Genomic DNA, 14920 nt, shown 5'->3' with positions numbered 1-14920 from the left:
TGTCTCTCTCACGTGCGGTTGGGTGAGAGCTGCAGTAAGGAAATAATGCTTTTTCTTGATAAGGATATTTTCCAGCAACCTGAGAGACTGAGCGGAAAGATAATAATGAGTGATACTTGAATGTAATCTAGCACTCTTCTTTCACTGGAGTACAAAATAAACAAAAAGAAAGCTGCAGTGAGATGAGAAGGACACTGCAAGTGCTACTGTATTCACAAGTGTTACAGTCAGATTGAGAACTATTTCCCCATGAGGCTTTGTTCCAACACCTGGGAGAGATTGAGAGAAAAACTGTTTATACATCATAGAATTGCTTTAAAGTACTTGCATGTGAATGAGAGAGAACCAATGACTGTTGCTTCTATGTAAACAAGCTTCACCAGAAAATACTGGTTTCTGCCACACTGTCATTCTCCCCAACGACCCTCCAAAGGGCTGAAACCATTGGGGGAGGACTTTTACATTCCTGCATTTTAACATTATGAAGAGATGCAGAATGCGTTTTGCTTCACGCCTTTAATTGTTGTGTTTTCTTTGCCGTTTTGTGTTTGTCCAGGCATCCTGGGCTTCTCTCAGGAATGAGTATGCTGCTCTGAAACCTGCACAGCTTCACCACATGCTGCAGGAGTACAGCTCTGGTAAGGCCTGCCCCACCGGATGGAGGCCGTCGCTGGATGATGCAGAGGACGCCGTCAGGACGGGTAAGCAACACAGACTAAGACCCTTGTTAAGAGTTTCTTAACAAAGCTTAACAAAGCTGCAAAATGGTACTTAAATTACATAGTTTGTATATTTGTTTTGCCACATCTGATTTTAATTTAATATTAAGTATTTTGAAGATGTCATTTTTGGGTTTTGTATGTAGTCGGCAGTATCTATACATGTAACCTGTAAATGATTCATCCTAAAATTGGCTTTTTACCAAAGCATTCTGAGCTGTCCTTTCCACCGAGCCACCTTGTTTACAGTAAACTGCAGTAACTAGACTCCTTGTTCAGCTGGAATCACAACAACCTATTGTGTGCGGTAGCTTGCATGTTCAAACTTGACAACAGGCATGCACGACTGCGCAAGACTTCATAATAAATAACAGAGGACGCAACAAGTCTAATATATTAAATGAGAGCGCTGGAATCTGCCCTGATGCTCTCTAGAAAATGCAATGTTGCCGAAACATCAGCTGGCAGAAATATAGTCTGAGGTCCTCAAGTTTATTGTTGAGAGACGTCACTTAAATATGACCTGTAACAGAGAATTGTGTAAACAAATTTATCCAGCTTAATGTGGGTTTTCCTCAAGAGTAGTCAGTCAACTTCAGTTCACAATTACATCTCTCAGCGGCACAACCACCACCTCACTCTCAACTGTGTTCACCTCTTCCTTCAGTCAGATTTTCTGCACCCTCCTGGGTCACACATGAGTGACTGATCAGGAAGTAGCAGCACCACTCCTGTACTTTATTTATTTCACTTAATTAGGTGTTAACCCAAATACAGCAGCTTTACTTAAACTGAACATCAATTTTCATTAGCAGTAATTTCAGACTGTAATTAATGTCAGGTTGGTTGTAATGGATGATAAGGGGCATTTCCCTCTTTATTTTCTATACAGCCGACATCCTGGAGAGCTTCGACAGCCACCCACCGCTCATCCTGCCCAGCAACACATTTCACCTGGAACTTGGTAAACCCATCGTGGAGTCAGGTCTGTTTGAACAGCTCAGCCATCTACAGGAATTCATTCGCAGGCTCACCCGCAGTGAAACCCAAGCTGAACACAGTGTGGAGGAACAGGTAACGAGCACTGTGACCTCATATCTCAACAACATAACTAAAAGCCAGTGGCAAGCAGGAAATGACACACTTTGATGTTTCTCTGTCTGCTACTGATTAAATTTATGTCACTAAAACTCAGGCTCTCAGTGGAACTACCACAGACGACCAGTCTGTGACCTCATCCTCCGTCAGAGTACTCCAGGATCCAGCCCATCCGGGGGTCTCTGACCCGGCCATCTGCCCCCGCCCTGAGGCAGACCTGGACCGGACCTCTCCCACAGAGTCAGCTCAGACCCGAGAATCTCATGGTAACCTTAGCAACTGCGAGGCAGTCCTGACCCAGAAGTTGAAGAGCCTGGAGCTGCAAAACACACTCCCAGGACAGGCCGACATGGGCTACCACAAGAGCATGGCACTTGACCCGTCCTGCTTGCTCACGCCGCCCAACACTCCACAGGGTATGGAGCTGGCTGAGCTGGAGGCTGATCTACAGGAGGGTGCCCGCCAGCTAAAGAAAGGTAACTAAAAGCAAACATTTGGGCAAACGGCGGTTTCACTGCTTTACTGCCAAAACAATAATTGGATCAATTCAGTAAATTCAACAATCAGTAATGAAAAAAAGTTTCTATGCCAGATTAGGTATATATTCTTTCTCTGTGCTTTAGTGGTATTTTAAATCCAGACTTACAGCTGAAAGACATTAACAGAACCCTGACTGAAGCAGATGATAACGAAGAGTAAGAATGTGTACAGAAACCATGTAACTAAGAGTGAAGCACACTGCCAGCACACGTGATGACAAGCTGGCAGCATCTGAAAAGGGCCATTTATGGCTTCACTTCATGCAACAGGTTTCCATTCAAATGACACACAGCCCTGCCCCTTAAGCCCCAACCTGGTCCCGTGTTACCAACATCTGGAATGAGGTCAACAGCACTTATTCCTCCCTAAAGCTCATTTACTTCCTCTGACTTATTAGGGAAAGTATTTAGAGACTTGACCTTGTGGACCGGCTGCATATTTGTCCCCGGCAGTTCCAGGTGCCCCAACATAAAAGAGGCGGAGCACCTTCATCTTACTCCCTTCATCTTTTACTGACTCCTGAAGTCAGGAATTTCAAGTGGAAGGCTGCACAGGGTGGGCTCACTGTGCAAAGGAAAGAGAGCTTCCTCTCCCACCCCTATTGTTTATGCACGTCTCCGTCATGAGGTCATCTGTAGGAGTAAAAGGGAGTTGCAGAGAAAATGAACTATCATGCTAAGTAAAAACTGCTGATAAACTGCTATGTTTCAAACATTTTGGACATACCCACTGTCTTTCCACTGGCAGTGTTTGACTCACTTTTGATAGCCTGAGCTATACCCACATTATAACAGATTAGAAGTCCTGCTCTCTTCATTTTTGTAGAAGGAGCAAACTAAAAACAGTAGATCTACACCTCAAAGAATTTTTGCTCAAATGTGGCCTAAAACCCTATTACAAATTATCACGTTAATGTTTGTTCAAGTGGTCATTGTTCTGATCAGTTTGTTTGTAGTCTGATGTAATACAGACCACATATGCACTGATAAATTAAAACATTAAATCCACTGACAGAAGAAACGTTTGACCTGACATTTGTGTGGATGTTACTTAGACCGGACCAGGAACCCCCACCCCATAGCAATGACACTCCTCGATGGCAGCAGCCATCCCCAGTAGGATAAAAATAACAGAACAAGGTGTTGACCTGGCCTCCAAATTCCTTAGATCCCAAATCCATCAAGTATCTGTGAGATGATCCACAGAGGCCCCTCCTCCTCTCAACCCACAGGACCCAAAGGCCCCCACTAACAACACTCACCCTCAGAAGGTCCATGTCCATTCTCTGATCAGTCTCAACTGTATTGGAGGCACAAGGGAGAACTACACAATATTATGAAGGTAGTCATAATGTTATGGGTTTTCTTGACTTGATTGACATCAGTTTCAAACCACTGGCTTATCACAGCATGAGTGGAAACATGTAATCACTGGAGAACACCAAAAATTGTGAGTGCTACCGCTACAGAGATATAAATCAAACTTAACTATACACTATATCTACATTATAGGATGATTTGTTACTTATTTTAAAAATATTTTAAATGTCAGTCTGGAAAGGAAGTACAAACACTTGCTCCAGAAACTCTGACCCAGACCTTCAAAAACACTTTTCTTCACATGTGATTTCGGTTTGACCTGTGTTACTGCACCCCCGCCCCCACCCCATGCTAGTGCTCCTACAGAAGCAGTTTAAGCTGTAGGATTTTGTTGATCTTAATCAGGTGTCTTTACTCTTATTGGTCACTTGTTCCTTTGTATTTTCTCTCTTAATGCTTTTATCAAAAGTAATTTGCTTAAATGCTTTGGGGATTACACTGGAAGCGAGCCATCTGGCACACTCTCCGACTGTATATTTGTGCTAGCAGGTAATTGCATAGGTTAATCTGGACAACTGATGCTGTAACATAAGAATCTACAACCGTTTTGTTGAATTTTACGATATGATGTCTCCAGCTTCTCAAATGTGAGGATTTGCTGCTTTTCCTTTTCTGACAAAATATCAAATAATTCTTATCTGACTTATGAGATTTGGACATTAGATCAAGAAAAATAAGATGCATTTTTTTATCTTTTTTATGATTAATCAGTAATATAAGGTGGTGATTTATTTGCTATCTCATTTGTTGATTAATTTTAAGAATGAGTTTCTACTGTAGAACAAGTTAAAGAATGTTGGTCAGCCTTGACTTTCATCTATCTCTGTGATTTTAGCCAGCATCTAATGTTATTTTCAGAGTTTGGTAATCCTTTAATCTGGACCCAAGAGTTACAGAGAGGTGGTGATGTCAGGAGAGAAAAGAGCAGTGGCCGATCCGTCATGGGAATTTACAGCTGGGTTGGTGCGTGGAATCTTAATCGGCTACGGCATTGTTCGGGGCAGGTCCTGCGTGGGGGGCAGACATACTGCATGCTGGGAAAAGGTGGAGGGGAGGAGGGATGGAGCTGCACGGGTGGGAACAGGATTTTTTATGGGGGGGAGGCGGGGGACCTTTTTGCACCTGAACACTGTGGAACTTAAATACAAAAACTTGAAGAACCTGTTTATATTTTGCTGCCATTGTTTCATTTTCCTCTGTGTATGTGTGCTAGTGGTCATATAAACCAGACCTCCAAACTAAATCTGCCTGGTAGTTCTGAAGCTCAAATGGCGTTAATGAGGTAGAGTTGAATATTTTCATTCACAGCCTGCTGTGACTGTGAACTATGCCATTTCCAACATGCTGCATTCAACATCAGTGATCAAATTACAGCAAACATTGTAGCTGCAATACCAATGTGAATTCCTCCAGGTTTTATCTTCAGTGTGATCTGATGTGTTTCTCCATGTGCTTCTTTAGCTAGTGCAAGTGCTGAGAAGAAGAAAGAAGATGTGGACGTGGAAGAAGACAGAGAGGAAGTGTTCGCGGTGGAGCTTCACAGAGGGCCTCATGGACTCGGACTGGCACTCGTAGATGGAATGGTACGAAAGCATTGCAGTCTTTCGTAACACTGATCCAAGTATTTACGGCACACTTACAGTAGTTAGCTGTAGCTGCTGAGACCTCATGAAAAACACTAATCAGATTAGACTGTAAACAAGATTTTAACTCGGCCGACTGCGGCTACTAACATTTAATCACATTAAACGTTCCTACTGACTGTCAGAGTCTGATCTGATGGACAAGAGGTAATATGGTTTGTTAATGAGGACTGCTCTTTAGCCATCATTTAAACCTTAATGAAGCAGTTTTGTGCAGACGTTTCTATGACATTGGTGTCATTTATCAACATGTTAATATCAAGTACAGCAGACAGTGTTGGTAACTTTTTTTGTCCAACACCAAAGTTAATACAATGCATCCTCTAGAATCTTAAATATCCATTTCAAACCATACAGTAGTTGGAAAAGAATCAGTCATCATCATGTGTAATTGATCTGGTAGTCTTTGAAATACTGAGTCTGGACCAAAGCAGTGAGCTCACCGACCCACTGACATTCAGCTCGCTCATCATCCTTTGCACGTCACCATAATCCCTTCATATCTCTCAATAATCAGATTGTTGTCTCCTGTTTTCTCTTTATGCAGAAAACGCCGCTGAGAATGAGCGGCATTTATGTGAAGTCAGTGGTTCCTGACTCACCGGCTGCCAAGTGTCAGAAATTGAGAACGGGCGATCGGATCCTGGCTGTGAATGGTATCAGCCTGGTTGGGATGGAATATAACATGTGAGTATAAAGCATTCACATGTTCTCAGATAACTGCCTGAACTTTATGAATTAAGGAAGTATTTCAGAGCAGTAAATAAATCCTAACTGAGCACAAGACACCATCATTCATCAACTAACACATTGGAATTGACTCTCATCGCAGATAAAGGAGAACTATGGATGTAGAAGATGTCTCTAATCTCACCACTTGTTGTTGTTTTGGTGTTCATTTTAGTGGGAGAGAGCTAATTCGATCATCGGGAGATTCTCTCAAGCTGCTGGTCGCCAAGATCGACCCCAAAACAAGTGGTAAGGCCTCAACTACGACTAAATTCTGAAGGAAGGGTGATGCTGAACGATCAAGTGCGATTGGGAATACCGGAAGCCATGAGGTTCTTCCTTCCTGCAGCATCCAAAGTCAGTATTTCTCATAGGACGGATTCCTCCACCAAAGGAAAACTACTGTGGAACAACTCTATTTTTGTTTGTCAAGAGCATTGAGTCAATCAACCAAAGCCACTGCAGTTTCACACCAAACACAGACTGCGGCTGTTTTTCTGGCAGAGTTTTCAGGAGCTTGTTTTTGCTGTCCCAGCTTCTCTTTGGCCTATAAACAAACTACAAAATCTGCTCTGCTCTCATAAACCAGAAGGAGAAAATAAGCAACTATGGCAATCTCAGTGTCTGAATACACAGTTTTCTGGCTGAAGAGCATCTTCAAGCTGCACTGGGGATCAGTCATGTCTGGCTTCAACTGGAATTATTTTAAAACCTGTCTTTAAATTATGGTTATTTAAAAAAACTGTGAAACTGTTTATTTTACAGTACAAAAGCAAAGGTCTTACCCAGCCATTTAGTCTGCTAGAGGAAAAGCTAACTGTTCAGTTTCCTGCTTCCTCAGATGTCTTACTATATAAAACATGCATTCATTCAGAACATGCTGCTGTAATACCACAAAATACAAATTTGTAGCATTGTGTTCATTTTTCAACTTTTAAATAAGTAGGTGTCTTGTTTTTTTTTTTAAACTTGCAGCCTGAGGCCTTAGATCTCAAACAAATATTTCCCCCTGGAGATTTTCCAGTCAAATTGTCACAAATTGTCAAAAACAGCTAACCAGGGCACGGTTAAACAGAAATTCATTCTTCTGTGTTACCATTACAGTTTAGACAAAAGCAATAATCACAAGGAGGAATGCAACTGGTGACTATTGATGGAGCTTTCTTAGTGAGAAATGTACCACATAATTTTGCTCAAAAAATGTGCAGGGCAGAATTATTGTCCAAAACCAAAACATATTCAGTTTATTGTAAAACTAGTTTCAGGAATATACATTTGAGGCATTTCAGCCTCGATTTTCAGGAAAATACTCATACGTGTTCTTTCTAATGACAATAATATGGCTGATCTAAAACAACACACTTTATATAGTTTTATATAAAATATATTCCACTGTACATATGAAAATGTGTGTTATTTCTTTCTCAGCTTCATGCACAATACATTTCTACATGTACAGCGGATTTAGTGAATGAAAGCTGACCAAATCATAAAACATGTTCAGGCTTCTCATCAGGAAGCAGCTAATACATGAGGGACAACAGAGGATATTTTATATACAACAAACTTCTGCGAATACCGTATGTCTGTGTTTCCATGTCCCGTGTAAACAGTGTTAAAGTTATCCTAAGTGTTCTGTTTTGTAATATTTATATTGCGCAGTATTTTTGAACCTATGGAATAAATATTATTTTGACTTTGAAAACCGTGCTCATATGTCCGTCTCCTCCTGTTAACACACACTAGGCAGCAGGGTGGAGTTGAATCTGGGTGGAGCAGTGGGGAAGCTGCTGGGTGTGTCGACTGCATGGCACGCTTTAGTGGCCGCTTTTTATAGCCGCTCAGTGGTTTCCACTAGCCAGGCACTTTCCACTGACTCCAGCATGGCATACACCAGCCTCAGTGGCCCCCCTGAGGACACCAATTAAAATCACTGCTTCATGTTTGTGTAAAGATTTGCACAGTCTGGCTTAAATTATACCCCTGCATCTGTAATTTAAGCGAATACAGGCCACAAGGTGCTGAGTGCAAAGCTCCCTGCAGCTTTCTGACATAAATCCTCCTTTAAGACCTTTAAGTATTCCTAATTGTTCATTGTAGTATCTTAATGTTTAGGCTGCAGGCATAGATGTCTGCTTGGTGTTGGCTGAAGACAAACAAATACACCGCCTCAGATAGTGAGGTAGTTGCAAGCCGCAGACAAGCGCTGTAACCATCCACAGAAGCTGTCGAACTGACGGCGTCATTTACAGACAGTGTTCATTCCTCCTGGCAGCAGAGTCTGGCTTCAACCTGAAGTAGTGGTCACAGTTGAGGACTGGACAGTCCGTAAACAGGAGACTGTAGTCGTAGTACACAGTGGCCTCTGGGGGGCTCTGCTCTGGCCCCCCCTGGAAGCCGCACTCCTCCAGAGAGCTCTCCGGCGACAGGCGCGCGTCCTCTGTGGGCACCCTGCTCCTAAAAACTTCCAGTCTGGATGTCTGGATCCCAGCGCGGCCCTGGATCTCACTGATCAGACTACAGACTCTGCTGCTGCTCGACAAAACCACCTCAAAGTTCCCTGGATGAGCCGCAGCCAAGTCGAAGTGGATCAGTCTGACACTCAGACAGACGAACCTGCTGCTTGAAGACAGTAAATGGTCAAAAGGTTCTGGAATCAGTAAGTCCCTCTCATCAGTCAGTCAAAACATTTTAATTATCTAAACAAGCCGACTTTATTGTTTTCAGGTTTGTAACTAAAGCATAACTTATTCACACAGAAAAACAATTACAGCAGCCAGGTCAAAAAAGGCAGCAGCACCTGTCTGCATGCCAGCTAAAGGTCACACTGCATTTACAAAGCTGTTGAGGCTTCTCGTGTCCTGAAGTTGTAATTTCGGGCATCTGAGTGCAGGAGTTCCAGCAGGCGAGCCATTGTGCGATTTACCGCAGAGAGCCGGGGGTCAGGAATAACTCGGCCTGGTTAACCTCACACACAAAGGTTTGGTCTGGATGTCAACACGGCCTGATTGAGTTTGTCAGGACCTGCACAGTTTGAAGCTGCTGTTGTTTGGGGACACGTCTGAAGTCGGTTTATTGTATTTGACATGTTAAATCCAGCTGCTGTGCTTGTTTCATCTAAAAACAAATCAGAGGGAACGTGGCTTTCTGTCCGTTTAGCAGTGATGGAAGAAGTATTCAGCTTTAGAAATGGTAAGTTGGAAAACTTTTGCACTTGGGCACATGTCTAAAGGCTTTGCTCCAGTGTTAGTGAACAGTGAGTACAGTACCTGTAGTTTTCATTGTGTAACTGTCTCTGCTGACTTCCCAAACAGGTGGAACTTTCTGTCTGAACTGCTCCTTGTCTTTCCATAGGGTCTTCTAATATCTGAGTGTGTACCTCTGTGCTGGTACTGAGGATACAGTTAAAACATGAACTGGAATAAGAGCAAAATATAAATAAATAAATAAAATAGTTCCAACCTCAGTGTTTGCACTTGTCTGCCCAAGTCCTGATAAGTGACTGTGTTGTTGGAGGTTTTCAGCAGCTGAGTCAGCGTGTGGAGGTGAGACTGCTGACAAGGAACACCCAGGTTCATCAGACCTGCAACAGGTAGCAATTGTAGAAGGACTGTGGTGTTCATTTTTCTGATTAAATTAAATTCTTTTTTTTTCTTTTTTTTTTGGTCAAATTGTCTCAAGACACTTTATAAAATATGGTCTGAAATCTCCAGAGCGAACCTGAAGGCGACAGTGGCAAGAAAAACTCCCTATTTACAGGAACAAGCGCTGAGCCTATGACCAGCTCATATGGAAGGAGCTATCTGTCTAAGGCCAGCCAGGTAGAGACAGATGATAGAGAAGAGACCAGCACGAGAAATGAGATAAATACACATCTGTCATGGTGTTAGTTTGGACAGGCCACAGAGTCAAGCTCTGCTCATAAGTCTAACTTTTGTTTCTGGTGAGCTATCTGATCACTGTATAAACTTTTTGTTTTTGTCTAACACTGGTAAGATAAACTGCACTAGTATGTCACTTTATTGTGTATGTAGATACTTCAGTTTGAAAACCCCTCAAATAAACCAGCGTATTAAAAAAAAAAAAAAAAACACAAGATGTTTTAAAAAGTAATATATCTGTAGGTGTTCCTTCATCGTAGATGAGAGTCAAACTACCAATCTAAGCAGAAACGTTCTACTCAGAAATCCTTCAGAACAAAAGTCCAGTTTAAGGGGTTAGTCTGAAGTCTGACTGACAAAAGGAACATTGTCCTGGTTTAGGTTTCCCACAGCCAGCTGCTCTAATCTGTGAAGGGGGGATGAGAGGAAATGAGGCTCTGCTCGCATTACCAAAAGTGTGATTCACAGTACCCGCCGTAAATACTTCAGCACAAGTACACTGTGTCATTAGGTACTGACTCACACATCTCTTTTTCCTCCAAGATTATCTTCATCTGATGTTCAAAGCAGCTGGGAAAAAACTGCGTCATCAAAGGTATTATCTTAGTATCCAATCTTGGAGAACAACCTATCACCCCAGAATATACTGTGACTGTTAGCAATACAACAAGAAGAAGAGGAGGGGGCCGTTTTTCTGCTTGGTCAGACTGGGGATGAGGCTGCGGGGTGGAGATGGATTACCAAGCTCGAAATCCTTCAGGTTGACTGATCCACTTCTGTCTGTGTCACCGTGACCGAACAGCTGATCAATCTGCTGCTGATGATCAGAAAACCACAGCATCATGGTGTCCAGGATGTTCGCAAACTCTTGTCTGTTTCTGTCCACTGAAACCTTTAACAACAAATTTGATAGATTCTTATTTGTGTCAGTGCAAGGACGTTTATCAAACCATATATGGTTTGCTAGAGTTAGCATCAGATACACAGATTAATTAGCAAGTTTACACAAAACGTCTAAGCAGCATCAAACTCGTCACAGTTCATTTTGTGGGACCACAAACATCTCTATTAAATCTCACGATAATCCAACTAAGACTTATTGAAACATTTGACTAAAAGCACCAAACTGAATCTTATTCTGAATCTCACAGTAACTTAGAAAGCAGTTTTGTTGTACAGGCACACCCAACAGGCCTTGATTAGGTTCTCAGTGCTAAGTTAAGTGGGTAAGCTTTTATATGAGGACAAAACTATTAACTTAAATAAAGTGTTATGGGTAACTACCCAGTGTTTCTCTTTATGGCCAATAAACTAGAAATTGTGAACCAGATACCAGAAAGTACTTGTTACTATATATACATAAATATATATTTTAAATAAAATTACAAATCTTTTATGTAATCTTTTGTTTTAGCAGTGTGAAACTATGTAAAACCTGTGGTGTAAAGAGAGACACACCATGCTATCACGTCATAAAATACAAGTAACAACACGGTGAGGTTTTGTATGTTTATGTGTTTTTCTGGTTCATTCATTTACACACATGTTTATTCTTGTTTTTGGTGGGTTTGGAGTGCCGCTGCTTTCTCTTCTTCATGTTGATCATGCAAATGGTCCCATCCGGTGTTTATAGTAGATATGAAGCTGATCGCTGCCGTCAACCACTGAGCAATCACTGTAGGAAAACAGATGGAATAAACTTTTTGCTACCACAGGCAAAATCACTTAATTTCAAAAACAAAAATACTACTCAATTTAGTTTTAAGTTGGAGTGAGTAAAGAAAACATCAGGCCCTTTATGTCAAACATTTTAGCTAATGTCACTTTTTAATCCATCCACCTTTAATCACATTTAATCTGTCATCAGCTGTCACAGTTTATTTAATTTAACCGCTGTTTTACTTGCTAACCAGTTTCTCAGCTTGTGGCGTCCTGGTGTTAGCCTACCCACAATAAGCTAGCAGTAATAAAAAACACAAACAAATGGACACCAAGCTTGAATGTGTGTTCATCCGTGACTGGACATGCACCACCAAAAGCTTTAGGGTGTGCAGACTCACTGATTTACAGTGCAGTTAAGTGATTAATCGTGTTCAACTCCAGCAGAGAGCACATTACAGCTACACAGTGACAAAAGGAAAGGACAGCTATGATGCTTTTGTGATGGCTCATCCTTCCTGCTCATGTTAAACAATGAAGGCAGGAAACAAAGCTACGGTGCCCAGTTAAACATGGTGCTGGAGTGTGCTCGTTGCTGTCCCTGGCTTCCTCACTCCCAGTACCAGTACGTGTCCCAGTCATACAGCTGGGATCTGAGGGGAGGTGGGAGGAGGGTTCCTGAGATACTAGACCCTCCAGCAGACATAGACAGGAAATCCCGTCTGGAGACAAAGGTTTACAAGGAAAGAGTGACCTGTAGGAGTGTGAGCAGAGTTTGATTTAACAGCAGTACGCAAAGACGTATACATAAAAATGTAGTAATATATCATCACACTGTAAATAATAAAGTGTATTGTCGATTTTCTTAAATGTGCTACACTGCCTACCTCAGGAACTGACCATTTAATCTACTTGTATTTTAGTATTTTGAACACATTACATAATTGCTAGCGACCCATGTAGGCAGCGCTAGCATAGGTTGCTAACTGTAACTGTAACTGTTAGCAACTGTAACTGTAACTTTGCAAAGCTATTGTTGGTATATAGGGTCATTATATATGCTGGGTATTTAAAGAATAACACAGGTTTGTCCACCTTAACTGTAAGGCAAAAGGAATTTAAAGTAAATTTTTAATAATGTTAGCAAGCTGTTAATTGACATAATTAAACCGGTTGTAATGTAATCTCTATCTGTAGTAGAATACATTTAACATGCAGTGATTGAAAGTTTTCCTGAAATAGAAATAAGCATTCAATCTAGCTTCTTCCCTCTTCTGAGGAGCAAAAGAAAAATAAGCTGGGATATAGTCTGGATTCACACTTTGGTGACTTAACTTTCCTGTCTTTATGTGAAGTTAATGTGCTGAAATCTCTCTGAAGATCAACATAAAGCTCATCAAACACATAATGAACTAAATCGACTGTGAATAAAAAGAGCTTTTTAAAATTTTACTGACAGCTTCCCTTGAGACAAACGTGACACACATTGCCTGAGTCTTTTTTATCTTCACTCTTATAAAATTCCTACAGTCTCATGCATATTTATGCTTCTGATCACTTCAAAGAGGATTTCAGGTTCAGCCAGGCACTGTGGTGTTGGTGGTATGTGGGCCGAGGACAGGCTGGCTATTATTTGTACTTGTGCAACATGAGACTTAAGAACCGTTTCCATTCACTTACGCTCACGAGTTAATATATTAAACTCGAGTTTCACTTAATAGCAGTGGAAGACATATTTTAGCTGAAATGTTAATAACAAAGAATATATAAACATTTTATAGTTCAGAATTTTATGGCTGCAAATAATGATTGTTTCCATTATAAGGTTATAAGCAATATAATCTATAATACAGCTACAAATGAGTCTTTGGTGTTTCACAGGCAGAACAAAGGATATTTGATTTAAAATGGTGAAAAAGGCAGTGAAATCTAAAAGTGGTGGTGCAGGAACCAGGGAATGGCTTTATTATCAATATCAATGTCTCACAAATAAGAAGATTTTAATATAACGTATATAAAAGTAAAAAATATGAGTGTTTAAGCATTGACATTAGGGTGTCAGAGAGCTGTGAGCCTTTCAAGCAGGCGGCCGTATATAACATGAGGTGAGTGTAATCCCTTCTTATGTTGAACACAAAGGTCATATCTGCAGCATGGACTCCTGCTTAGCTCCTCTGACTGTTTCCAAATCCCTTCAATAGCGTCTGAATGAATGAACTAGCTGGTTTAACTCATTACTCACACTACTTTGTTGTAGTTACCTCTCATGGGGTCACTGCAGGAAATCCACCACTGTCTCCCCGGGACATGGTAAGTATAAGGTCTCTTTTAGTCGCATGGATTCTGATTTGGTTTGATTAGAGCGACCTCTGCTGGACCATGATAAGAAGTGGAAAGCTCAACTGTCCTGCAGCCCCTTAAGTTGGTATTTCTAATATTATATATTATATATCAGGGGTGTCACTAGGCTTTAAGGACAGGGGAGGCTTAGCCACTTTAGATTGAATTTGTCTGCATTATTTTATTAAAAAACATAATTGTATATATATATATATATATATATTTTTTTTTTATTGTTTTTTTTTTTTTTTAATAAAACAACACCAAACTATTTAGGGAATAATATTAAGAATATGTCATATATATAATGAGTGTTGCCCTATAATATGACAGAGACCACTTCTTTTAAAAGTGTTACTAAGAATACTGGAAAAACTGAAGAGTGATTTTTGTCAACCCTGTCTTCAATGCTGTCCATGTAACCTGTTCATTTTTAACTGGAACTATTTTAACAATATACAGGACTCTCTAATGTAAAATAATTAAACTGATGGACTGTTTTACATAATTGAATGGCAAATCTTGACAAGAAGGAGTATGTACTTGCAGACATGTTGTATAGGATTATAGATTATCAATTAATACAAAAAACAATGTGCATGACAAATATGAGATGTTGTTGTAATGAATTATCTTTCCTTCCACATCGTATAGTGTTGAAACTTTGCACTGCTGGTAGGACAGAAAGACACATACTTCCAGCCAATATCACTGTTAAATATCAGATCAACTTTTGTTGACTGCACACAAGGGGAATTTACAGAATTCAAGCACGCACATGATCAGTAAAAAAGGTAAGTGATTCTAAAAGTAATAAACAATCAATACATTTCTGCATCAGTGATGGAAACATCAGTCTTACCCTGAACTGAATCAGTCTTCTTCTTCTTTAGATTTGCTTGTTTCTTCACATGTCCTGAAGTACAGTGTTG

The 14920-nt window shown here is 40.8% G+C and overlaps 2 protein-coding genes across 3 annotated transcripts in view; one reads left to right on the top strand and one right to left on the bottom strand.

Moving 5' to 3' along the window:
• si:ch73-281f12.4 (Ras-associating and dilute domain-containing protein-like) overlaps positions 1-7813 on the top strand; it is a 23828-nt gene extending 16015 nt beyond the window's left edge. Inside the window, exons 11-16 of the mRNA XM_047572049.1 lie at positions 557-701; positions 1612-1793; positions 1915-2293; positions 5198-5319; positions 5927-6066; positions 6284-7813. Coding sequence (XP_047428005.1) covers positions 557-701; positions 1612-1793; positions 1915-2293; positions 5198-5319; positions 5927-6066; positions 6284-6386 — 1071 coding nt within the window. The 3' untranslated portion in view covers positions 6387-7813. The remainder of the gene's footprint in view (positions 1-556; positions 702-1611; positions 1794-1914; positions 2294-5197; positions 5320-5926; positions 6067-6283) is intronic.
• LOC124997963 lies at positions 7028-14920 on the bottom strand. 2 transcript variants are annotated; one of them, XM_047572050.1, is made up of 6 exons: positions 14851-14920; positions 11533-11664; positions 10731-10881; positions 9571-9691; positions 9378-9500; positions 7028-8727 (listed from the first exon to the last, which is right to left on the bottom strand). In XM_047572050.1, the coding sequence occupies exons 2-6, from the start codon at positions 11593-11595 to the stop codon at positions 8355-8357; spliced, it is 831 nt and encodes a 276-aa protein (XP_047428006.1). In that variant the 5' UTR covers positions 11596-11664; positions 14851-14920; the 3' UTR covers positions 7028-8354. The 2 variants fall into 2 exon arrangements, with proteins under 2 accessions (XP_047428006.1, XP_047428007.1); XM_047572051.1 differs by lacking the exon at positions 14851-14920 and having other exon boundaries at positions 11533-12524.

Source organism: Mugil cephalus, chromosome 20 (assembly GCF_022458985.1).
Source record: "Mugil cephalus isolate CIBA_MC_2020 chromosome 20, CIBA_Mcephalus_1.1, whole genome shotgun sequence".
Taxonomy (NCBI): Eukaryota; Metazoa; Chordata; class Actinopteri; order Mugiliformes; family Mugilidae; genus Mugil; species Mugil cephalus.
This window is presented reverse-complemented; position numbering and strand designations above follow the sequence as displayed.